The sequence below is a fragment of the Rhinatrema bivittatum genome, chromosome 2, assembly GCF_901001135.1.
Source record: "Rhinatrema bivittatum chromosome 2, aRhiBiv1.1, whole genome shotgun sequence".
NCBI lineage: Eukaryota > Metazoa > Chordata > Amphibia > Gymnophiona > Rhinatrematidae > Rhinatrema > Rhinatrema bivittatum.
In genome coordinates, this window is record NC_042616.1 from 623,226,026 (window position 1) to 623,253,279 (window position 27,254).

Here is a 27,254-nt window from a genome sequence, read left to right on the forward strand (position 1 = left end):
CAATTACTAAACAAAATATCATTCATCATTAATTAAACTTATTTGTTTAATGATCAAATTAGCTCTAAGCAAAGTACAATAAAATCAAGCAGTAAACCAAGTAGGCACAAAACAGTTCAAACCACCGATACCAGGGGTGGCCAACTCTGGTTCTCAAGAGCCACAAATAGGCTTGGTTTTCAGGATATCCACAATGAATATGCATGAGATACAATTTCAAGAACTGCCTCCCATAGACAAATCGATCGGCTAAATGGCAGACAAAGTAACATCCCTTCTAACAGCCCCCTCCCCCTCAATACATACAACAGTGTGAAACCACTGACATGTCATCATGCCCCCAGTACTCAACTCCACAAACTCACAACTACCCACATTCACAGAACACTAGCAGAGTACAATATTACCGCAATACTGAACATTGGCGTAATTCAAGGGTGGCCAACTCAGGTCCTCAGGAGCCATAAACAGGACAGGTTTTCAGGATATCCACAATGGGTATGCATGAGAAAGATGCGCATACAATGGAGGCAGGTTATGCAAATCTATCTCACGTATACTCATTATGGCTATCTTGAAAACCTGGCCTGTTTGTGGCTCTTGAGAATCAGAGTTGGCCACCCTTTGCTTAACTTAATGTATCGGGCGTAAACTCACTGTGAACAGCCGAATGCCTCCCTAAATAGGGTCGTATTCACCTAATGGTCTGAAATATGAGTAATCCATCACTCTCACTTCAACTGATAATTTGTTCCCTAATTAGGAAGCAATCGACTTAAAGGCCTGTTACCTTTTAACTACCAATCTGGATACCTTCAAAAGTGATTCTAATAGCTGTGATAGATATCTCACACCCACTCCCTCTCATACGGGCCGATGCAGTAAAGTGCTCTCAGGCCGAGCACACTGTTAGCCTCCATTTGGATTCGTGTTTGATGCGTTATTTTTACCCCTTATACATTAAGGGGTAATAGCGCGTGGAAACCGCGTGTCCAAAACCCCCCCCTCCCCCCCCGAATCTAATAGCGCCTACAACATGCAAATGCATGTTAATGAGCCTATTAGTTAGTCCCGCGCGATACAGAAAGTAAAATGTGCAGCCAAGCCGCACATTTTAATTTCGGCCAGCACCGGGAAAGTGTACAGAAAAGCAGAAAAAACTGCTTTTCTGTACACCCTCTGACTTAATATCATAGCGATATTAAGTCGGAGGCCCCAAAGAAAAAGAAAAAAAAATCTAAAAAAAAAAAAAATCTGTCCATGGGTTGGAAAACGGATGCTCAATTTTACCAGCGTCCGTTTTCTGAACCTGTGGCTGTCAGCGGGTTCGACAACCGATGCCAGCAAAATTAAGCGTCGGCTGTCAAACCCGCTGACAGCCGCCACTTCTGTCAAAAAGGAGGCGCTAGGGACACATTAGTGTTCCTAGCGCCTCCTTTTTACCGCGGGCCCTAATTTGCATACCTGGGCTTCCTGAATCGCGCCCAGAAGAGTGGCCTGGGCGCGTGTCGGGAGAGCCGGCGCTCGCTGGCTCTCCCGTGAATTTTTCTGTATCAGCCCGATAGTCTTAAATGTCAAACAATTTTTTAATTGGATTCTGTAGCTAATGGGTAACCAGCGTAACAGTTTTAAATTTAATATACAGCAGTGTATAAATGAAGGTGAAATTTAAATTTTACTGTTAATTTCCTGTCCATTAGTCTTGCCAGATCACGCCAGACAAGTAAGTTATGTCCTCCCCATCAGCAAATGGTGACAGAGGAATTAAAAAACTGATTTGACGCGCCATATCTGGTGCAGCCTTCAGCTTTTCAGTATTCTCTGACAAAGCTAAGACAACTGAAGGCATTGTTTTGTTTTTGTTTCTAAAAAAAACCCCACTACAATCAAACCTAATGCCATCAATAAACTTCAATCCAAGGTCATTAACTAATGCAGATCATCCCTACATCAAGGTCACAATTAGGCCAATTATCTTCAGAATGGGCAACCGTCTGATAAGTTTAACAGTGAGTGAGTCCTTGATCGCCGTGGCTTACCTTGGTGGATTCTGGCCTAGTCTGGCAAAACTAAATGAAAGGAAGTTAACAGGTAAGTTTAAATTTCACCTTCCTTATCATTCATGCTAGACCAGTCCACACAAATGGGACCCAGACTGGGTGGAAGATACAATATCATTCAAGTCTAAGGTATGGCATCTTCCAGCTTGCCCATTCGCACTGAGGTACTTTGAGCAGAAATGCAATTGAGACAAGGGCACTGCCCTTCCATTACCCTCTGAAAAGACACATTCTAACTCTGCCTATGAGGACTCCTGTACCTTTATCGAGTGGGCTCACAGCCCTCTGGGACCTACAAAATCTTGCTGGTGTAAGTCGAAGAGCTCATTTCCTTGATTTCTCCTGAAATTGTAGACTTGGAAATCTATGTGCTTTAAGAGAGCACATCAATAGACCAAAGACCTATCCAAGAAGAAATTGGTCACCTACAAACATCTCAAAGGTGACCTACAATGGATTTGAGAATGGCTGCCTCTTCCCTGGCTACATCACCCAACTTTCTTACTATCATAAGTGAGAAAAACCCAATTCTGACAAAAGTGAAATGCTACCTTCTAAAGAGGTAAAGCATTGGATACAGAGATATCCTTTAAAATTATGAAAGGTCACCAATGAGACTGATATCAACAACAAGACTTAAAGAGATTCAACTTACAAGGTTCAAGCAGAAGGGAGGCCAGATCCCTTCAAAACTAAAGCTCAGGGTCAAAGTTGAGGAGACCTCCCCACAGAGGATGACTTGCATGCTTGACTGCCCAGGAGAAAATATCCCATCAGTGAGTATGAAAAGAAGTCTCTGCTCTCTGCTAGAGTTTTGGAATATGCCTTCATCCCAATTTCCTATGGCAGAAGGACAAGATCGAAGACAAGGATCCCACAAAGGTAAATATTGTCTTCTCCTTAAACTGAACTAAAAGAGTATCCAAACTAATTAGATTTGCTATGTGGTCCTTTTTCATGTCACTAAAGGCTGAAACCCTGAACACTACTTATCCTCACTATGCAGCCTGATTTTCTCAATCCCAAGGCTGTAAAAGTGAATCAAATGGATCTTCTAGGGAAGAATTCTCTAGTCGGGGGAAAAGGTGAAGGAGCATCCCGCTTGCGCTCTTTAGAACTCTGTCCAGGGAATGTCCAAACTCTTGGTGGAAATACTGGCAAGAAACTTTATACTGGGCATGGTTGTACAAGGATAACCAAACCCCCTAGCTCCTGCTTTCCTTTTACTCATCTTGGGACTTTGCTGGGTTGACATGAAATCCCCTCACAGAGGTGCCCCCATCTAACCCCTAGTAGATCAAAGGCTGCTTCTGCCAATCTTTATACTTCAGTGTCTCAAGAGTGTCAGCTCAAAACATGTATGTACGATGATGGTGTCAGCCATCTGAGCTGCTACTAGGTCCAGCTGCGAACTCTATCCTAGATCAAATCTGACTCAATTATCCGGGTACCTGAGGGTTACTAAATTCCCTCAGCTTGTTTACATTAGTTGTGTTACATTGACCTCTGCCAGTCAGGCTGCCTTCTCCAGAGCTTGAGTCCAGGATTTTTGCAGCACTAGATTGCTGGCTCTGATCCCATGCCTTGATCTGGACCCATTTATTTTCCACTAGGACCCCATCCCTGCTTCAGCTGCCCTGGATCTTAACTCCTCTTTCAATCTGCAGGGCTAAATAACCATGAAGAAGACTTCAAATCCATTCTCTACAGGAGACAACTATAAAGAGCCATCTGCTCAAGCTCCTTCTAAACTTTCAAGAACGGAAAAGTAGCCTTGTGACACTGAACTACTGGATTTGCGCTTGGGAAGAGTGCAAATTGAGCGAGATGCATATGGATCTATGCTCAAGCTACTATATTCAGGTCTGTTGCTCTAGAGCCTAGGACCTGCAGAACAGACTATGATTAGGCTGATGGGGCAATGGGAGATTTCGACACCAGGCGTAAGGCCTTGAGCCCTTGATGTTCACAAGGCCATAACACCAATTTCTTCTTCAGATACGAGAGAGTGCTGTCTGTAACTCCTGCTGCCAGACCCTCTAAGGCAATGGTTCCCAACCCTATCCTGGGGACCCCCCCCCCAGCCAGTTGAGTTTTCAGGATATCCGCAATGAATATGCATAAGAGAATATTTGCATGTTATGGAGGCAGTGCATGCAAATTTTCTCTCATGCATATTCATTGTGGATATCCTGAAAAACTGACTGGCTGGGGAATCCCCCAGAACAGGTTTGGAACCACTGCTCTAAGGGAACAATGAGTGCTTGACCCATTGTTGCAAGAAGTCAGAGCCCCAAATGAGTCAGTTCCCAAGGGGGAAGGAAGAATCAATCCCAAATAGACTCTTGCCTGCAGCACCCTCCCTAAGACTCGGTCTACACTCCACCAGGAACCTGAGCCCATAGCCTTTCCAGGAGCAGCCCACATGTTTACATCATCTGCTGGAGACAGAAACACCAATGCGCTGAAGGCTGCACCAGACCTTAGAATGGAAAGAAGTCAACTTTTTTCCTCTGTCTCCATCTGATGGCAGGGAGACATAACTCACTCATCTGGAGTGACTGGCATGGATGGTAAGGAAATCAAAATCTGACATTAAAATAAATACACTTTTCTTCAAACATCTGTATACAATCATTCTTGCATATTTAATGATTAATGAAAATATGCAATATATGAAAAATGCATCTAAGGATAAGCACCATTTATCAAGCAGTTCAAGCAACCAAACTATTTAACGTAACATGCCTTTTGACCAGCCTATGCATGATATCACCTTATGCAACATCTCAGCTGAATAACTATATTTGGGATTGAACGGAAAGTGCAGAAGGAGAAGGAAATGGAAATTTTCTGATATTTTCATAACGATTCCTGGGCTCACAATACTTTTAAGCCAGGGTACTGGAGGCTCACAATACTTTTAAGCCATCATGTGCCAGCAAATAGGATTGTGTGACAGAACCATAAGGCATGCAATGGAAAAGTCGTCCAAAGATCATGCATAATCTTATTGTGTTTTAGCTGCAGAATTATATATTTAAATTATATAACCTCTTCAGTTTAATACTGAAGACATTTCACTCAGTAATATAAGAGCCTACTTTTCAAGACACAAATTTGAAACCCCACGCCACCTCATGTCCCCCTTGACTTGTCCTGAAAATCTTGTGTGGATAGGAAGTAGGGGTACTTACACAGGCAAAGTACATAAGCCTTCTTTTCATTTGGAAAGTAAGTAAAAATTACAGTCATCTCAACTTACCAATGTTTTGAGTAGGTGTGAACTCATATTGTTGCTGGGTAGCCCGTAGTTGACCAGCCTGCAACCCTTGAGTTAGAAAAGATCCTTCTTGTGATCTGTACCTAGTGCCACTCAAAGACGCCTGAGTCTCTACAAACATTGGTGTGAGAACAGTACTGCGATAACGCCAGTTAGAATCAACAGTATAGTCCTACAAATGAAAAGAAAGCTCAGTTAATTTTGCTGCCATATTATCTCTAACAAGATGGAACAAATAGTATTTACTAACAATGGAAGTGATTAGGCTTGCAACTTCACCTGAAATTTGCATTCTGAGAGTGGATGTTCAAACATTTCTCTGGTATAATCCGGACTTTTGCTGGTCATTTCAAGGAGGAAATTTGTGGCTAAACTCAAGTAGTGGCTCTCTATCTTGGGGGAGTAAAAGGAGCTTAGCAGTGTTAACATGCGATCAATAGTAATGACTGATAACCTAGTTTCATCACTCCAAAAATTCCTAATGATCAGTCTGTAAAGAGAGAAAAAAAAAGTCAACTGAAATTCAAAACTGAAGGCCTATCAATTATGTGGTAAAAAGTTTTCTACCATTTCAATTAGTATACATAAAATACTTAAAGGTGGAAGGAAGACAAAACAATTATCGGCATGGTTAAAAGGTGAGGATAAAGAGGCTATTTTAGCCCCCAAAAAAAATCCTTCAAAAATTGGAAGAAGGATCCATCTGAAGAAAATAGGAAAAGCATAAGCATTGTCAAGTTAAGTGTAAAACATTGATAAGACAGGCTAAGAGAGAATTGGAAATGAAGTTGGCCGTAGAGGCAAAAATGCATAATAACATCTTTTTAAAATATATCCGAAGCAAGAAACCTGTGAGGGAGTCAGTTACACTGCTGGATTACGAGGGGTTAAAGGGGCTCTTAGGGAAGATAAGGCCATTGCAGAAAGACTAAATGAATTCTTTGCTTCTGTGTTTACTAATAAGGATGCTGGGGACATCATGATTCCGGTGATAGTTTTCAAGGGTGATGAGTCAGATGAACTAAACCAAATCAATGTGAACCTGGAAGATCTAGTAGGCCAGACTGACAAACTAAAGAGTAGTAAATCACCTCGACCGGATGTTATGCATCCCAGGGTTCTGAAGAAACTCTAAAATGAAATTCAGATCTATTAGTTAAAATTTGTAACCTATCACTAAAATCATCCTGAAGACTGGAGGTTGGCTAATGTAACCCCAATATTTAAAAAGGGCTCCAGGGGCAATCCGGGAAACTATAGAAAAGTAAGCCTGACTTCAGTGCTGGGAAAAACAGTGTAAACAATTCTAAATATCAAAATCACAGAGCATATAGAAAGACATGGTTTAATGGAACACAGTCAACATGGATTTACTCAAGGGAAGTCTTGCCTTACAAATCTGCTTCATTTTTTTGGAAGGTGTTAATAAATATGTGGATAAAGGTGAACCGGTAGATGTAGTGTATTTGGATTTTCAGAAGGCATTTGACAAAGTCCTTCATGAGAGGCTTCTAAGAAAACTAAAAAGTCATGGGATAGGAGGCAAGGCCCTTTCGTGGATTACAAACTGGTCAAAAGACAGGAAACAGAGAGTAGGATTAAATGGTCAATTTTCTCAGTGGAAAAGGGTAAACAGTGGAGTACCTCAGGGATCTGTCTGACTTAAAAAATAGCCACTGCTATTACTAGCAACGGTAACATGGAATAGACTTAGTTTTTGGATACTTGCCAGGTTCTTATGGCCTGGATTGGCCACTGTTGGAAACAGGATGCTGGGCTTGATGGGCTCTTGGTCTGACCCAGTATGGCATGTTCTTATAAACTAACAGGTAGCACATTTAAAGCGAGTGAAAAAAAACCTCTCTCTAGTTTAACACAGTTGAGCTATGGAATTTTTTTGCTGGAAAATGTGGTCAAGGCATCTAGCATATCTGGGTTTACAAGGGGTTTGACCTGGTTACTGGATAAAGTCAATAAACTATTACTGGCCAGTAGACTTAGGAAAGCCATTGCTTACTCTGGAAGTGAGCAAAAAGAATGCATCTATTCTTTGGGATCTTCCAGGTACCTGTAACCTACATTGACCACTGTTAGAAACAGGATGCTGGCTTTTATGGACATTTTGGTCTGGCTCAGAAAGGCATCTTGTACTTTTTAGAGTGTGCTGAGAATTATGTTGGATTTCTGTTTGAAAAGAAGTGTCACATTTATTTGTCATTGTGGTTCTTGATAGAAAGAAAAATTCAGTGGTTTTTGGTATTGGAGCACAACAAACTACAGATTCTTAGCTTCTGATACATTATAAAAACACTGACAGTCATAGCACAGAAATATTAAGTTAACTATATTGCATATATGCTTAGTACAAAACAGGCTAAGAGAGAATTGGAAATGAAGTTGGCCGTAGAGGCAAAAACGCATAATAAAATCTTATTATACATACTGTAGACCAGTGTTTTCATCAATCAATCCTTGAAGTAATACATCATTTGCAAGCTTGAATACTTCTTGGGAATCATTATCTTTTTGGCTTTCTGAATCTCTGAGACAAAGAAAGAAAACAGATAACCTGTTAGAAATGACATGCTCAGCAGACAGATAAATGTTATGTCTAGAATTCAATGTGCCCCAAAGACAATACTCAATTACATTAGTACTGAGAAGGATTTATTTACTTACTTTTAGTAATGCTTAGGGCACTTCTGCTTTAACAGCAGCATGTTCATGATATCAATAGGTTAAAGAAAATATTTTGTAGGGATTCCTTGGAGACTAATTGAGAGAGTGCTTAAAAGCAGTGCTTTAGGCCAGTGTTTCCTAACCTGTTCCAGCAGGCACAACTAACCAGTTGGGTTTTGAAGATATCTATAATGAATATGCATGTGATAAATTTGCATACATTGCAAATCCAGTGCATGCAAAACTCTCTCATGCATATTAATTCTGGCAATCTGAAAATGTGAATGGATAGGTGTGCCTCCAGGAAAGGGCTAGGAAACACTGCTTTAGGTTCCTATCAGTAGTGAAACCCTATCACTAGAGTTCAGCACATTTTCATCTTTCTTAAATTCATTTTACAACTTGTAAATGAGTTCTGATTCCTAACACAGAAGTACAATGTTATAATTAAGAATGCGCTTATATTCCATTTCTCCTTCATTAGTTATTATTGCTTGTGTCCAGACGAGAGAGAACAGAAAAAAAAAAAAAAAAAAGGCTATAAATTAGAGGCAGAAGAATCCAGCATGCATATGTTTGAAAAGAGATTGAACTGAGTGTGTTATCAGGAATAGTGTGAATGTAGTTTCAGAAGTTCATACACATCATTATGTCTGGATAGTTTTTATTGGACCAATATTAAGAACTATCACAATCTGATCAGTATCTACTTTTCTCCAGGACTGAAACAGCTACTGGAAATTAGTTGTACAGAGTCCTGATGAGTATTTCTGCATATTTGCTTTTGTCCTTTTCAGGAGCAACAGCTATAACTCACACTACTATACCTGTAGTTGTCATAAATCCACATTAAGATGTCATACATTCGTTCCCGGCATACTGGTGATGGATGATTGCTAAATGTTGTTACTGATTTCAGAAGTTCTAGCAGTTCTTCTGGTTTAAGTTTAGGCAACATCTTGTATATTATATCAAGACAAACCTTCTGCCTGTCATCATCCCTTAAAAGAAAAATCAAGTAATGAATGGATTTATGTTTTCTTCCTCAAAATTTTAATATATGCAATATATCCTTTTGAATTAAAAAGCAACTTGAACCCAGAAATATTCATAAAAAATTGATCATCTTTTCTGCTGCCACTTTTTAAATTTATATAAAGTTTATACTGCAGCACAGACAGGAGGGAAAGAGGCTGCCCTAGTCCAGCTGACTAGAAGACAAGCATTTGCGATACTGTACAATGAACACAGCTAAAAATATGTACAGAAAAAGTCAGTGATGCAATACTAAATGTAATATGTTCCACACCATCAAAACATTACACTCCTCCTCTATATTGTCCATAGCTGTGCACACAAGAGAAGCAGAGAAACATAATATTAATCAGGTAATTTTTAGTCTTTTGGAGGTAATCAAGGGAACAGAAACTAGCATCAACATGAAAGAGAAATTGTCAATGAGTAAATACCCAACATATATTATTTGCAGAACCTAACACTCTAATTGATATCAAAGTCGTTTGTTAACACCACATAGAAATAAAGCCAGCACAACCTCACAACAAAACAATCACACAAATGTAACGCTTCAACTATAAATTACAAGGCAAACATACAATGGAAACAGGAAAACGGTTTTATTCTTGTGAATTACTGTATGTCTTCCTTTTGTTTCATTTTTGGAGCTTTGGTGGGATTGTATGGATATTATATCATTTTCTGTTTCTGGTTACTGTGCACGGGAACTTTCTCAGTGAACTGAGTGGTTGTGCTGCTTTTGATGCTGTATGTAGTGTGAGACAAGCTGCACTTGATGTGTGTGTTGTCCTGCAGTTATATTGCCTAGCAACTCTGCATAACTGCATTATTGTTTGTGTAGCAGGACTATGTTATAGAAAAATTGGTTCTTACCTGCTAATTTTCGTTCCTGTAGTACCACGGATCAGTCCAGACCATGGGTTGAGCCTCCTGTCCAGCAGATGGAGACAGACAAAAACTGAAAGGGTATCTTACATCAGGACAGAGCCTACCCTGCATCCCTTCAGTATAAATGTTTTCAAAACAGATAAAGATAACTAGCAATAAACAACTGATAAACTGAATCAAGCAAGCAAGCAATAAACAACTGATAAACTGAACAATTCAAAACTCTGTATTTAACTGCTGTTGCATATATATCCACATTCATCTAGTAGATGCTTCCGGTGCCTTAAAGTTATGATAGGAAGTCGAGATATCCAATAAACTGGAAAGAAAAGAACTTCGAGCGGACGTAACAGACAGTACATGGGAGGAAGTCTGGACTTATCAGTGGTACTACAGGAACGAAAATTAGCAGGTAAGAACCAATTTTCCTTTCCCTGAACGTACCTGGATCAATCCAGACCGTGGGATGTAGCAAAGCTGCCCTAACCGAGACAGTCCCGCTCGAAGCACCTGCCGCTCGAAGGAGCCAAAAACTGGCGCCTGCACATCGAGGCGATAATGACGAGCAAAAGTATGCAGAGACTTCCAAGTAGCTGCTCTGCATATTTCCTGTGGAGAGACCGACTGACTCTCCACCCAAGAAGTAGCCTAAGATCGCAACGCGTGGGCCTTCAAGCCCTCCAGAACCTTCCGGCCCCGACAGATATACGCCAATGCAATTGCCTCCTTTAACCAGCAAGCAATCGTAGCCTTAGAAGCCTTGTTTCCCCTATTTGGACCACTCCATAAGAAATAGATGATCGAGACTCGAAACTCATTTGTAACCTGGAGATATTGCAGTAAAACTCGTTTGACATCCAGGCGCCGGAGGTCACCACCAGACTGGTCTGCAATTTCTTCGGAAGAAAAAGCCGGGAACAACGACTGATTGAGGTGAAAGGAAGACACAACCTTCGGCAAGAATGATGGAACCGTCTTGAGTGAGACCCCGGAATCCGAAAAATGGAGAAAAGGTTCCCTACAGGGCAAGGCTTCAAGCTCCGAAACCTTCCTGGTGGAGCAAATAGAGACGAGAAAAACCTGCCTTAAGAGTTAGATCCTTAAGCGTGGCCCGCCTAAGGGGTTCAAAGTGAGCCTCACAAAAGGACCCTAAGCACCAGGTTAAGACTCCATGAGGGACAGGCAGCCCGGATGGGCGGATTCAAATGCTTTGCACCCTTGAGGAAACAAACGACATCCGGATGAGCCGCCAAAGCGCAACCATCGATGCTACCCAAGAGGGACCCAAGGGCGGAAATCTGCACCCTTAAGGAGATGAAAGACAAACCTTTGGAAAGGCCATTTTGGAGAAAGGAAATGACCTGGGATACCGAAGCCTTGTGCACCGGCACTCCGAACTCGGCACACACATTTTCAAAAACTCTCCAAACCTGAACGTAAGCAAGAGATGTGGAAGGCTTACGGGCCCGCAACAGGGTGCATATAACTTCTTCTTTATATCCTTTCTTTCTTAGTCACCTCCATTCAAAAGCCAGGCCGCTAGACAGAAGCGATCTGCCTGGTTGAAAACTACGGGACCCTGCCGGAGAGGACGTGGAAGGTGGCCGAAGCGAAGAGGACCATCTGTTGCAAGGTTCACCAGATCCGCCTACCACGGTCTGTGGGGCCACTCGGGTGCCACAAGAATGATGGGACCCCGATGAAGTTCTATTCTTCTGAGTACTTTTCCCACCAGAGGCCAAGGGAGAAACATGTACAGGAGAACGTCGTGAGGCCATGGAAGGACCAGGGTATCCACTCCTTCGGAGCAGTGTTCCCATCTGCGGTTGAAGAATCTATGGGCTTTTGCAGTGTTCATAGTAGCCATCAGGTCGATGTGGGAGAGACCCCACCTGCGGACAATGAGATCCATTGCTCCATCAGACAATTCCCATTCTCCGGGATCTAGACCTGAGGAAGTTGGCTTGAACATTCTCCTTCCTCGCAATGTGAGAAGCTGCCAGACGATCCAAGTGCCATTCCGCCCAGGCAAGGAGCTTCCAGAGCCACCAGGAGACTTCTGGTGCCCCCCCTGCCGATTGATATAGGCTACTGTGTCGGCATTGTCCGAAAGCACCCAAACCGCCTTGCGACGGATCAGAGGGAGAAAGACCTTGAGTGCCAGGCAAACCGCTCGGGCCTCCAGGTGATTGATGTGCCAGCGGGATTGAGCTGGGGACCAGCGTCCCTGCGGGGCCTGAGTCTGACAAACTGCACCCCAGCCGGATAGACTGGCATCTGTCGTCACAATGATCCATTGAGGAGTCTGTAAGGGCATTCCCTTCAGGAGGTGAGCGAGCGAGAGCCACCATTGCATGTCTGCGATAGTAGAGTCTGAAAGCAGCAGGACCGTCCGAAACTGCTCCGACAACGGCTTCCAGCGGGACAGCAAAGCTTTCTGTAACGGACGCATATGCGCAAAAGCCCAAGGAACCAGATCGATAGTGGATGCCATGGACCCCAGGACCTGAAGGTAATCCCAGGCTGTGGGTAGAGAGCGGAGAGAAAATTGCACACTTGCTCCACGAGTTTCAGTGCCAGAGCGTCTGGGAGGAACACCTTTCCGACTCTGGTTCCAAATCGTGCTCCCAGAAATTCCAGGATCTGGGATGGCTGTAGACTGTTCTTGATTATCCACCCGAGTGAGGTCAGGAAGGCCAAGACTGTCAACCGTCACCCTGCAGAGAGTCTCCGACTTGGCCCGAATGAGCCAATCGTCCAGGTAAGGGTGGACCAGAACTCCTTCCCGACGGAGAGAGGCCGCCACTACCACCATGACCTTGGTAAAAGTGCGTGGCACTGTGGTGAGGCCGAACGGGAGCGCCTGGAACTGGAAGTGTTGTCCCAGAATATTCAACCTGAGATACGTCTGATGGTCATGGTGTATCGGTATGTGCTGATAAGCCTCCGATAAGTTGAGCGAGGCCATAAATTCTCCTGTGCGAACCACCGCAATCACAGCCCTCAGGGTCTCCATTTGAAAATGAGGAACCCTGAGAGCCCGGTTGACTCTCTTGAGATCCAAGATCGGCCAGAAGGACCCGTCCTTTTTGGGAACAACGAAGTAGATGGAATACTGGCCGAACCCTTGTTCCTCCACCGGGACTGGAACTATGGTACCGAGCGCTTGTAGCCTGCCAAAGGTCTGGTCGACTGCTGACCGCTTCCGGCTGCTGCAGGGAGAAATTATGTGAAGGTCCGGTAGGTCCCGAGTAAATTAGGACCCACTGATCCGTACCAATCTTGACCCATTCCTCGAGAAACAGGGACAGCCTTCCACCTAAGTTTGGAACGGAGGAATGGGCCGGCCGCATCTCACTGGGGCGAGGACTTGGAGGTAGAATGCTGTTGGTTGCCATCCCGGAAGGGACGGTGGCCACAAAAGAAATGAGACCAGGACTGGGATCTGGAGGAGGTACCTCTCGGAAAAGATCCCCGCACTCTGCTATTATACCACCATTGCCCCCGGAAATGAGAGCGCGAAGGGAAGAAAGACTTGGACAATTTCGGGCGGTCCTTTGGCAGCGTATGAACCTTGTTGTCTCCCAAGGATTTAATAAGCTGTTCAAGGTCCTCACCAAAAAGCAACTTACCCTTGAAAGGAAGTGTGCCCAAATAGGACTTGGAAGAGGAATCTGCCACCCAATTGCGGAGAGAGAGGAGGTGTCTGGCTGACACCGCAGAAACCAGAGCCTTGGCCTGCACTCGGAGCAAATTGTAAAGGGCATCAGACCCATATGCCACTGCAGCCTCTAGCCTTTCCGCCTGCTCTGCCTCTGCAGACGGGAGGGTCCTGGGTGCTGAGCAATTGTCGAACCCACCTGAGGCTTGCCCACTGCATGAGAATGCTGCAGATTGTCGCCCGGACTCCTAAGGCCAAGACTTCAAAGATGTGCTTGAGATAAAGCTCAAGTTTGCGGTCCTGAACATCTTTCAAAGCTGTGGCTCCCACCACTGGGGTGGTGGTGTGCTTGGTGACAGCGGAGACTGAAGAATCCACCTTGGGAACTTTAAGCATGTCCAGGAATTCATCAGGGAGGGGATAGAGCTTGTCCATTGCTCTCCCTACTCGGAGCCCCGCTTCAGGGACTCCCATTCCCGAAGAAGCAGCAGCTTGTGCATAGGATGGAACGGGAACGTACGTGGAGGAGCCCTAATTCCTGTCAGGACTGGGTCCACGTTAGCTGGTAAAGCGGCTGAAACAGTATTGTCAGGTGGCACATCAATTCCCAGTTCCTGTAAAATAAAGGGAATGAGGGGATCCAGCTCTTCCCTTTGGAACAAATGGAGAACACGCGGGTCGTCACCCTCGAGCGGAGAACCCAGGAGAAAGTCTGGATCAGAGACCGCAGCTGGCTGTGGGGGGTCCGGGGGGGCTGAAGGGCCCAGCACCACCCTGACCCTAACCGAGCATTGCACATCCGGAACGGGAGGGGGCTGTGGAGCAGGCATCCGAGGGATCTTGGCTGGGGAAGGACCTGGCGAAGGGTCATCCTGTTCCTGCAAACTAGCTAGATATGATTTGTGCATTAACAGCACAAACTCTGTGGAAAAACAAGGTCTGGATTTCCCGGGCACGGAGGGGAGAGGGGGAGAGGGAGAAGGGAAGCACTGTCAAGTTAAGTGTGAAACATTGATAAGACAGGCGAAAAGAGAATTTGAAAAGAAGTTGGCCATAGAGGCAAAAACTCATAATAAAAACTTTAAATATATCCGAAGCAAGAAACCTGTGAGGGAGTTAGTTGGACCATTAGATGACTGAGGGGTTAAAGGGGCTCTTAGGGAAGATAAGGCCATTGCAGAAAGACTAAATTAATTCTTTGCTTCCGTGTTTACTAATGAGGATGTTGGGGAGATACCAGTTCCGGAGATGGTTTTCAGGGGTGATGAGTCAGACGAACTGAACAAAATCACTGTGAACCTGGAAAATGTAGTAGGCCAGACTGACAAACTAAAGAGTAGCAAATCACCTGGACCGGATGGGTATGTATCCTAGGGTCCTGAAGGAACTCAAAAATTAAATTTCTGATCTATTAGTTAAAATTTGTAACCTATCATTAAAATCATCCATTGTACTTGAAGACTGGAGGGTAGCCAATGTAACCCCAATATTTAAAAAAGGCTCCAGGGGCGATCCAGGTAACTATAGACCAGTGAGCTTGACTTCAGTGCTGGGAAAAATAGTGGAAACTATTCTCAAGATCAAAATCGTAGAGCATATAGAAGGACATGGTTTAATGGAACACAGTCATCATGGATTTACCCAAGGGAAGTCTTGCCTAACAAATCTGCTTCATTTTTTTGAAGGGGTTAATAAACATGTGGTTAAAGGTGAAGCAGTAGATGTAGTGTATAAGAAAATTAGGTTCTTACCTTTGATAATTTGCGTTCCTATAGTACCACGGATCAGTCCAGACTCCTGGGTTTGGCCCCCCCTCTAGCAGATGGAGACAGAAGTTTACAAACAAAAACTCCGCCTATATCTAGGCTGGTGCCACCTACAGTCCGGCAGTATTACTTAATGTCAGAGCAGGAAAATCACAAATCAAACTGGCTAACGAACCTTCTAACCAGGACCAACACCACCAGTCCAACAGAATCCTCATTACCAGTTCTCAACGCCCAACTGGGAAAACGAACCCGAGATATTGATAACAGACAGAAAAGGAGCAAAATATCAAACAGGCAGCAGCACGTACACTATGGCCTCTCCCGATAGTAGCACTTATCCGGGTGGGGCTCTGGACTGATCCGTGGTACTACAGGAACGAAAATTATCAAAGGTAAGAACCTAATTTGCTTTTCCCTGTACGTACCCGGATCAGTCCAGACTCCTGGGATGTACCCAAACGCACTTCACCTGGGATGGGATCCGGAGAGGCCCGCTCTAAGCACACCTTCTCCAAACCCTCCTGCACCAGGAGCCTTGACATCCAAACGGTAGTGCCGGGAAAAAGTATGCAAAGATTTCCAAGTGCCCGCCCTGCAAATCTCTTCCGCCGAGATATGTTGACATTCCGCCTAAGAAATGGCCTGAGAGCGAGTAGAATGGGCAAGCAGCCCCAAGGGCAGGGACCGACCCTGCAACATATACGCCGAATTGATGGCCTCTTTCAACCATCGCGCAATGGTAGTCTTGGACGCCGCATTGACCCTTCGAGGACCACTCCAGAGCATGAACAGATGATCGGAAACCCGAAAACGCATTAGTTACCTCCATATAACGTAACAGGACGTGCCGCACATCCAATTTATGGAGGTCCTTAGCCAAAGGATCCGAATCATCGAGTTGCAAGAACGACAGTAACTCAACCGACTGGTTGACATAGAAAGAAGAAACCACCTTGGGTAAGAAGGATGGAACCGTACGCAAGGATACCCCTGACTCCGATATCCTCAAAAAGGGCTCCCTGCACGACAAAGCTTGAAGCTTGGAAATCAGACGCGCCGAAACAATGGCCACTAAGAACACTACCTTCAGTGTCAAATCCTTCAAGGTGGTTTTGCGAATAGGCTCGAACAGAGCGCCACACAAGGCCCGAAGAACAAGATTCAAATTCCAGGACGGACAAGGCTGACGAATCGGAGGCCGCAGATGTTTCGCCCCTCGCAGGAAACGCACTACATCAGGATGAGCCGCCACTGGTTTCCTCTGAATCAAACCACGTAAGGAACCCAGCGCCGCCACCTGAACCTGCAAGGAACTACATGAAAGACCCTTAGACAAACCGTCCTGCAGGAACAGAAGGATATCCGGCACAGTCGCTCGCGTAGGAACCACATCCCGGTCCAGACACCACGATTCAAACAACTTCCAGACCCTAACATAAGATAAGGAAGTAGACGTCTTCCGGGAGCATAATAGAGTAGTGACCACCGGTTCCGCGTAGCCCTTAGATCTCAGCCTTTGCCTCTCAAAAGCCAGGCTGCTAGACAAAAGCGATCGACCTGGTCGAAACACACGGGTCCTTGTTGCAGAAGGTCCGGAACATACAGGAAACGGAGAGGCTCCTCTACCGCTAGGTTCAGGAGGTCTGCGAACCATGGGTGCCGTGGCCACTCGGGCACCACCAGAACAATGTCCGAGTGTGCCTCGATCCGCCGCAACACCTTTCCTATGAGTGGCCATGGAGAAAACACAGAGTAGTACGTCCGTCGGCCATGAAAGAGCCAGAGTATCTACTCCCTCTGCTGCCGTCTCCCGCCTTCGAGCAAAAAACCGAGGCGCTTTCGCATTGCGGAAGGTTGCCATCAAATCGATCGCAGGTGTGCCCCACAGAGCACAAATGAGCCGGAAGGCATCCTCCGCTAGCTCCCACTCTCCTGGATCCAGCCAATTTCGGCTCAAGAAATCGGCCTGAACATTGTCTACCCCGGCTAAGTGGAAGGCTGCGAGACAACTGAGATGATGCTCCGCCCAGGCGAACATGAGACGAGCTTCGGACACTACAGCCTGACTCTTGGTTCCCCCTTGTCGGTTGATGTATGCCACCGTGGTCGCATTGTCGGACAACACTCTGACTGCCCTGCCGCGAATGAGTGGTAGGAACTCCAGAAGAGCCAGCCGAACCGCTCTGGTTTCCAGACGATTTATGGACCACGACGCTTCCTGAGGCGACCACTGCCCCTGTATTGAACGCCGTAAGCACACCGCTCCCCAGCCGAGCAGACTGGCATCTGTGGTAATGACCATCCAAGACGGGATCTCTAAAGGAACCCCGCGACTCAAGTTGGCTGGACACAACCACCAATCCAAGCTGTCCCTGGCTGACAGAGACAGGGGCAGGGGCAGATGAAATTCTTCCGAGACCGGGTTCCATCGGGAGAGCAACGCTGACTGTAAGGGCCGCATATGAGTGAACGCCAAAGGTACCAATTCCAGTGTTGATGTCATGGACCCCAACACCTGCAAATAGTCCCAGACAATGGGCACCTGCTTGGATAACAATCTGCGAACGCGCGCTTGCAATGTGAACATTCGGTTTTGTGTAAGAGAAACCGTTTCCTGACGCGTGTCGAACAACGCTCCCAAAAACTCCAGGGACTGCGATGGCATCAACTGAGTCTTGGAGACATTGACTATCCAACCAAGCTTGTCCAACAATTGGAGAACCCGCTGGATCGCTGCTCGGCAGAGCGTCTCCAACTTGGCATGGATTAACCAATCATCCAAATACGGGTGCCCCAACAGACCTTCCCTCCGGAGGTGCGCTGCCACTACCACCATAATCTTGGTGAACGTTCGAGGCGCTGTGGCCAGACCGAACGGGAGAGCCTGGAATTGAAAATGCTGCCCCAGCACTGCAAACCGAAGGAACTTTTGATGCTCTGCCCGAATGCCGATGTGGAGATACGCCTCCATGAGGTCCAGGGAGGCCAGAAACTCCCCCGTAAAGTTTCCATTCGAAACCGAGGAACCCGCAGACATTTATTGACCCCCTTCAGGTCCAGGATGGGCCGAAACGTTCCTTCCTTCTTTGGTACTATGAAGTAAATGGAATACCGGCCCCTGCGAAGTTCGTTGACCGGAACGGGAACGATCGCGCCGAGCTCCCTGAGATGATCTAGTGTGGTCCATCTCGCCCGTTGCTTCGCTGAGAACCCGCAAGGGGATACCAGAAAAAACGGAAACGGCCGGTGTAAAAAATCTAACTCGTAATCGTGTCTTATCACATCTAGGACCCACTAGTCTGTGATCCTGGTCCATTCCTCGTAAAAATGGCCGAGATGCCCCCCAATTCTGGGAACGGAGGAATGGACCAGCCGCCCATCATTGTGCAGGTTTGCCCCCCTGCACAGGCTGACCGGCGCCCGAACGACCGAAACGGCGCCCGCGAAAGGAATGCGAATAAGATTGTTGACGCTGTGCACTGTGACGAAAAGAAGAAACGGATCCCCGGGAGCCTCAAGGCCGGCGACTACCGCGAAAACGCGACCTGGAAGGGCCAGCCCCCCAAGACCGCGGCCTCTCCTCCAGTAAACGGTGAACCTTATTCTCCCCCAGGCATTCAATCAAATCTTCCAATTCTTTACCAAACAACAGTCTCCCCTTGAAGGGCAAGGAACCTAGCCGTGCTTTAGAAGTTACGTCCGCCGACCAATGTCGTAACCACAACAGCCTCCGCGCGGCCACCGCCTAAACCATCGTCTTGGCCAAAGTGTGAAGAAGATCATAGAAGGCATCCGCACTATAAGCGATCACCGCCTCCAAGCAACTCGATTGGCGTGCTTCTTCCGACATCAGAGACTCATTGGCCAAGAGCTGCTGTGCCCAGTGGAGACCTGCCCGAAGGGAGAAATTACTACAAATCGCCGCACGAATTCCCAATGCGGAGACTTTGAAAATCCTTTTCAGCTGCACCTCCAGCTTCCTGTCTTGCAAATCCTTAAGAGCAGTACCTCCGGTGACCGGAATGGTGGTTTTCTTTGTGAGCGCCGCTACTGCCGAGTCTATCTTCGGCATGCGCAGCATGTCCAGGGTGTCCTCCGGTAAGGGATAGAGTTTATCCAATGCCTTCGCCACCTTCAGCCCCAAATCCGGAGTGTCCCATTCCTTAAATAGCAAATCCGAGTTAGAAAAATGCAAAGGGAAGGCTGAAGGAGGCCCCCGGAGACCCAAAACGACCGGGTCCGTTACTCCGAGCCGGGACTCCTCCTGCGGCACCTGGATCCCTAATTTCCCCAGAATTTCCGGGATAAGAGGTCCCAGCTCCTCCTTACGAAACCAACGGATCACCTTCGGGTCATCCCCCTCCGTAGCATGGGCCCCTCGGGAACCCGAGGGCCCCTTGGTCTCCGTCCCCATCACCCCCCCTCGGGGGCTGGGACGGAAGCTCTGTATCCCGGGACTGGTTCTCCGGCTCATCCGTGTCCGTGGTCGATTCCGGCTCCCCCCTGGAAACCGAGGACCGGAGTGGTCGAGCCCTACTCTGGCCCTCCGACCCCGGACCTGGCTTGGACCTTTTCTCCGCCCGAGGTCCCGAATCCAGAGTGGAGGTCTCCCATGCCCTCTTCTTGGTCCATCTATTTATTTATTTATTTGTTCAACTTTATATACCGACTTTCAAATACATATCAAGGCGGTTTACAAACATGGAATCTGCAGTAGCAAATTCAATATAAAATAAAAATAGACAACTTATCTAAATTTTGCATTCTTTCAATAACATTAATTTAAAATTATAATAAAATAAAACAATAAAAACATTTTTTAAAATACTTAAACATTTAAAATAAATCTATAGTACATAAACCTATCCACCTACGTTCCCTTAAGTAAAATTACCAGTTCTCCCCTAACTGTAATCCTCTATGGGCCTTGAAGGCCCAAACGCGGACCCAAAGGACGAGTCCGAGGCCTCTTCTTCCTTCCCCTCAGAGGGATGTGGAGAGAATGCCCCCATGGCAGAAGCGCGACTGTCCCCCTTGGGAACCCCCCCCCCCCCGCTGTGGGGATAACCTCGGCGGAGGGTCGTCCTCCCCCTCACACGCCGGCAACGTGCCTGCCGCGGCTTCCCTCGGACCTAAAATGGCCGCTGTTCCCGCCGAAAACGCCGGCGAGGAAAACAAAATGGCACCGGGACCCGGCGTCCCCGAAGCCAGCCCGGCACTAATTGCCGGCCTGCCGACCTCGGGACCAGCGCGTACCTGCCTGCTGCCCCGGGACCCTGCCGGCGTTGCGGACCCCCCCTCCCCGCCGGAAACGCATGACGAACACAGGCTGTCCCTTGACAGCCGTGTGGCCGCGGACCCGCAGGCCTGACATGCAGCTCTCTGCGGCATCGCAGCCCCGACGAGGAGAAAAGGGTAGGCAAAGTACAAAAAAGAAAAGATCTCCCCGGCGACGGCGGTCCTCTACCTCCCCCCTCACAGGAACAGGACAGGAGAGACGAGGCACAGACAAAAGAAGAAAACAGGCAGTACCATTTTTTTTTTTTTTTTTTAAACACACAGAGTTACCGGTAAATCAGGTCCGGGTCCAGCTGGGGGGAGGGAACCGGGTACCCCGATGTTACCCCCAGCCCTGATAGACGCTGCATTGGAGCTCCCCCACGTAACAGCGGCCTCAACCAGAGGGGATTGTCCCCTCAGGACCTCACTACCCTCTGGGAGGCAGGCTCGGTGACCAGCAGGCAAGCCTCTGCGGTCCGAACCCCAATCTGTCAGCTTCCTACTCTCAAACTGCTTTCTCTTCCCTTTTTTTTTTTTTACACACTAACTACCAACTAAATCTAGGCCTCAGCACAGACTGTAGGTTTGGCACCCTCTCCACCTGCTAGGAGACAGAAGAATACTGCCGGACTGTAGGTGGCACCAGCCTAGATACAGGCGGAGTTTTTGTTTGTAAATTTCTGTGTCCATCTGCTAGAGAGGGGGCCAAACCCAGGAGTCTGGACTGATCCGGCAACGTACAGGGAATTGGATTTTCAGAAGGCGTTTGACAAAGTCCCTCATGAGAGGCTTCTAAGAAAACTAAAAAGTCATGGGATAGGAGGCGATGTCCTTTCGTGGATTGCAAACTGGTTAAAAGACAGGAAACAGAGTAGGATTAAATGGTCAATTTTCTCAATGGAAAAGGGTAAACACTGGAGTGCCTCAGGGATCTGTACTTGGACCGGTGCTTTTCAATATAAACTAGCTGTACCCGGCCACGCGTTGCCGTGGCTGAGTCTGGTTTAATTTCACAATGCGCATTTGCTCTGCTCCGGCCATCCCAACTCCCTCCCCCCTTCCCCGGCGGTGGACGGACTGGCTCGGCAACTCTTCTACTCTTTCCTCCTCCTTGTGTAACTGTCCGGCAGTCCCAACTCCCTCCCCCCTTCCCCAGCAGCGGAGGAATGGGCTGAGCCGTTTCTCGGAGTGGCGACTCGTCTGCCCTTCCCTCCTCCCTTCTGTGACACCCAGCACGTAGCGCAGAGCTCTATGGTCCGCACATGCGCGGTAGAGCTGCTCTCTACTGCGCATTTGCGGTCCGTCGGTCAGAGCCCATTTATATTGCAGATAGTGTGTGTTGCTTTTACGTCCAACAGATGGCGCTGTTTTTCCAAAAAAACATTTTTACCTGTCACAGGTGTGACATCTATATAATATAGGTATATAAAAACACGCGCATATTCGAATGCAACGTTGTGTCAATTTCAAAGCAATCTGTGAAGAACTTTCGGAGATTTAAGATTTTGAACAAACAAACATTTACATTTTTATTTATATAGACGATCTGGAAAGGAATACGAGGAGTGAGGTTATCAAATTTGCAGATGATACAACTCCTCGTAAAAGAGAGTCAGCTGACCCCCAATGACCGGAACAGAGGAGTGGGCCGGCCACACCTCATTAGGCCCCTGGCCGGAGTCATCTCGGTTCGCACTGCATCCATGAAAAGATTGGGACCAAGATGGAGACCTTCCAGAGGACTGTATCTGGCTTGCACCTGGAGCTCTGCTCTGATGGAAACGCCTTTGGCCACGAAAACGAGAGTGAACCAGCAAAAAGCCTCTCTGTCCTTTCGGCTTGTCCTCTGAAAGCTTATGCACTTTGTCATCTCCAAGCTGCTTTATCAGCTGTTCCAGGTCCTCCCCAAAGAGAAGCTTGCTGTTAAAGGGGAGTGCTCCGAGCTGTGCCTTTGACAAAACGTCCGCCACCCAATTGCACAGCCACCAGAGTCTCCTAGCTGAGACCGCAGATACCATTGTCCTGGAAGAAGTGCGAAGAAGATCCAACAGGGCATCAGCCTCATAAGTGACTGCCACTTCTAAACATTCTGCATGCTTCACCTCCTGGGGTGCGAGATCCTTGGCACTATGCAACTGTTGCACCCATTATAGGTTTGTCCGGAGCATATAAATGCTGCAGACTGCAGCTTGAATGCCTAGGGTAGAGACTTCAAAAATCTTTGAGGTGCCCTTCCAGCTTTCGATCCTGAAGATCTTTCAAAGCCACTGCTCCTGCTACCAGAATGGTTGTCTGCTTCATAACCGCCGAAACGGACAAGTCCACTTTTGGAACTTTCAACAGTCCCAAAGAGTGTTCAGGCAAAGGATACAGCTTGTCCATCTCCCTGCTGACCTTGAGCCTTGTGTCAGGAGCATCAGCTGCTTCACCATCGTATGAAAAGGGAAGGTCTTAGCAGGACCCCGCAAGCCCGCCATGACTGGATCCAACGTGTCTGGGCTTGGCTCAGCTGGTGAATCTGCAATACCTAATGCCGCTAGGACGTGAAGAATCATAGGAGCTAATTCTTCATGCTAGAATAAGTGGATCACCTTAGGATCATCACCCTCCACGGAGGTTAATTGGCCAGGCTCGTTGCCTGGGTCCGTACTACTCAAAGGTAGCGGGCTATCACAAGGACCCTTCCCTTGATCTGACTCCTCCGAGGAGAAAACCTGGGCTACCCCCATACCACAGGGGCTTGAACCCTCCGGATTCGAATAGCCATCGGCTTATCCTACCTTCTGGGCCTTTTGTTAAGTGGTCCTTTGGACTTCTTATGCCTGAGAGCAGAGACCTCCAAAATTCCCTTCCAGGGAATTGTGATCTTCCCTAGAAGGGTCCCCCATGACTCCCTGGGCCTCAGCATAGCTTAAATCGGCAGGAGAGAGCGCTGGAAGGAGATCCCCTCCCCTACTGCCCTCTCCTCAGCCGTGCAAATTGTCTCCAAAATGGCCACCGTTCTCGCACTGAGGGGGAACGGGTTGGCTGCAGGCTCTTGGCACTGTGCTGCTTTATAACTGCCCCGCGATGTCGCCTGAAGACTTCTCCCCTCCGGGGAGGCAATGGGTGCACTGATTGGAAGACACATACTCCTGCAGAATCATGGCAGATATCGGCAATAGTGGGAAGTGAGGGAGGAAGAACCGCGATCAGTCCTAAGAAAAATGACAATCATACACCGCCCTCCATGCGATCCCTCACCCGGGCCTGCCGCCCACTGAGCAGCCCCTGCTCCGCTTCTCGAACTTCCACTACTCTTTTTTAAAATTTATTATTAAACTTTGTTAGAAAGATCAAGCACCCAAGAGGAAGAAAGGAGAAAAAAAACCCAAGAAAAAGGGTTACTTCCCTGAAGAGATGGCAGAGACTGCAGGAAACACTCACAGGGAACCTACTTGGGTCACTACACATTGTAGTGAATCTCTATATTTAGAGACAGATTTATAAAAGACATGTCAGTAAATGAAAAGATGGGATGCTTTAAAACAAGGAACATTAATATATCATAATTACTTCACACACACCTGTGGCTCATGATCTGGTTGAAGTCCTTACTCTTCAGCTGGATGTAAAGGTCTGGTATCTCCTCAGCACGGCACATCACCACCTCCAAACAGCAGGTTTTTAGTACCCCATGAAGTTTTGGTAGCAAAAAGAAGACTATAGTCATAAACCTGCAAGAAACAAATTTTTGTAAAGCTAAGTCAGGAACTATGCAGATAAAAATTGGGGATCTTGCAGATAGAATGGTTGAATCCACCTAAATAGATATTCAGCTGGCTAAAAGCCTGCACATAGTTTCTATATGCACATACGTATAGCCACAGGAAAAAAAATCTGTTCCCGGGGGGGGGGGGGGGGGGGGGGGGTTAAGTTGGTTGAGGAAGAAAACTACATGCATACATATAATTTTAAGAAATGTACATGCTCATGTAATTTTTTTCACATAACCTACAGATTTTCAAAACAAACTATCAGGCCGATTCAGTATGGTGTGCTCAGGCCGAGCGCACCGTTAGCCCCCATTTGGACGTGCGTAAGGGGTAATAATAGCGCGTGGAAAATGCGCATCCAACCTCCCCCCCCCCCCCGAGACTAATAGCGCGCTCAACATGCAAAAGCAGAAAAAGATGCTTTTCTGTACATCCTCCGACTTAATATCATAGCGATATTAAGTTGGAGGCCCCAAAAATTAAACATTAAAAATCTTAAAAAAAAAAAAAAAAATCTGCCTGCGGCCCGGAAAACTGACGCTCAATTTTTCCAGCGTCCGTGTTCCGAACCCATGGCTGTGTCCCTAGCGCCTCCTTATTTAGCACAGTCCCTCATTTGCAGACTGAATCGCGCGCCCAGGAGAGTGGCCTGGGCCCACGTTGGGAGAGCGGGTGCTCGCCTTGGAGCGCCGGCTCTCCCACGCAGATTACTGAATCAGCCTGTATGAAGGTAGTTTGTCTCTGATGATCAGGCTGATGTGTGGGCTAAAGAATACACAAGTTCTTTGCAAGTTAGATGGCTTATTGAAAATGTATACTTTAAAATAGCAATACTAAGTAATTTCTTCAGATTATCAATTTCAGCTTTATTGCTTCTTCTTTTGAACTTATTCCTGTCTTTTTGTCCTTTATGCTTTTGGATTTCTTAAACTTTTTTGGAATAAAAAGCATGCATCTTTGTCCCTTTTTTAAAATTGTCTTTTTATTAACTTAGCTCTTCAGTTGCTTAAGCTACAATCAAACTTAAATGTACATACATGCACCTGGAAAGGATTGATACAGCAGCATCTTGATTTACTTGGATTCAACTAAGCTCTGTTATTAGATTCAAAAACTAATGTGGCTTCTCCCAGGAGATCTACTGTTTCAAGGAATAACCCTATTCTTCAGTCACTTTTAATATATGTTGCTTATTTTCTCAAGCCTTTTGTTATCTGATGTGCAGAATTAAGGGTCAAACAAACAACTTGTAGCTGATAAGTTTTTTTTTTGGACTATCTTAATACATTTTGTAAATGGACCAGATGTAGTCTTTACATGCACATTTGTCATATCTGGTGTCAGATTTTTATGAACGCCTTATTGTAATTCACCTAGGATATTTAGACAGATGAAATATAAATAATTTAATTTAAAGCAAGTCTGTGACTAGCTTTAAAAAATGATCCTCTCCATCAGGTCAGTGAATAATAGTGTAGTTACACTGGGTTTAAACAGTAGAGGCGTTTAGGCTGCTTGCAGATGCAGGAAAAGGGGTGGGACATGTCAGATGTAATGAGATGGTAAAATTTTATGGTTAGAAAGACCTATATCCAATTATGAGTGAGAAAGTCAAAATCCTTATTAAATCTTTGTGTTTCAAAGTGTTTGATCCTCCTAATTTCAAATGTTTCCATTTTTGTCTACTCCTAAAGTTCCCTTGAAGTACCCTCATTGTGAGGTCGCTACCCTCACATTATGTTTTTGCCACTTCTGATGTAGGGTCACTTTATACAAATATTACTTAAGAATAAAGTAATTACCACTGAAACTCTGGATCAATGTTAAGATATATCTTATCCAAAACATGTCAGATGTGCTAACTTGTTTTGGATATTTTCATTTATTTTCTTTTGCTTTTTTGGAGTCCAGGATTTATAGTAACTGAACCCTCCAGCTACAGTTTTTTACCTGAATCTGATGGACGACTGAAGACTGCACACTATGTATTACACTGTGTTGAGATCCAGTGTAGAACATATTGAAAGAGTAATTATTTTAGTACTTTTTTATGATGTATTTATAGATGTTTGAAACCATAGTTCTCTTTATTGCCTCTTTCTGACTGTGACTACTTTAGTCATGTCAGCAAAGGCAGGAAAATGGAAGCTGTGGAATGATACATCTTTCATTATAGGACTGATGTCTAAGAATAGTACAAAAGCAGAAAAAAGTCACTATCTCAGCAGTCTTTTGGATAGCAAAATCAACAAGTGTTATAATTATTTTTGTTTTTCCTGCCAGATGAAGTTTTACATTTTGCTTTTTCTAGTAATTATGCTTTAAGGCTGTGTTTCCCAACCCTCTCCTGGAAGCACACATAACCAATTGGGTTTTCAGGATTGCCATAATGAATATGTATGAGATAGATTTGCATACATTGGCGACCCAGTATATGCAAATCTATCTTATGCATATTATTTGCAGCAGTTCTTAAAACCAGACTCTTTAGGTGAGCTTCCAGGAGAGAGTTGGGAAACTGCTTTAAGGGATCCGCAAGAAATTGCATGGTTTGTATAAATCATCATCTTACCTGTCAGCAAGAGGTGAGAAATTCTTCACAACTTTATTCAAACACATAATAAATTTGTCTTCTCTAGAGTTCTGATGCTGTTTTAATTCTTTAATGACAAAATCAAAAATTGGGCCTTCCAACATCTGCAAGACAAAGAATACCTATTAACCAGGGATCCAATTATATTATAGGCCATAAACTCCAGAAACTTCAAAACTCCTTTAAAATATTTAGTTCCCATGGAAAACTGACCCTCCCCATAAAATGCATAATGGTTTGTTAGAAAT

At 45.9% G+C, this 27,254-nt stretch overlaps 1 protein-coding gene across 2 annotated transcripts in view; it reads right to left on the minus strand.

Moving 5' to 3' along the window:
* PRKDC (protein kinase, DNA-activated, catalytic subunit) overlaps positions 1 to 27,254 on the minus strand; it is a 683,602-nt gene that overhangs the window by 212,306 nt on the left and 444,042 nt on the right. For both annotated transcript variants that reach the window (XM_029591248.1, XM_029591249.1), the window contains exons 53-58: positions 26,986 to 27,110; positions 24,225 to 24,374; positions 8,850 to 9,023; positions 7,787 to 7,885; positions 5,623 to 5,833; positions 5,326 to 5,515 (exon numbers count right to left, since the gene is read on the minus strand). In XM_029591248.1, coding sequence (XP_029447108.1) covers positions 5,326 to 5,515; positions 5,623 to 5,833; positions 7,787 to 7,885; positions 8,850 to 9,023; positions 24,225 to 24,374; positions 26,986 to 27,110 — 949 coding nt within the window. The remainder of the gene's footprint in view (positions 1 to 5,325; positions 5,516 to 5,622; positions 5,834 to 7,786; positions 7,886 to 8,849; positions 9,024 to 24,224; positions 24,375 to 26,985; positions 27,111 to 27,254) is intronic.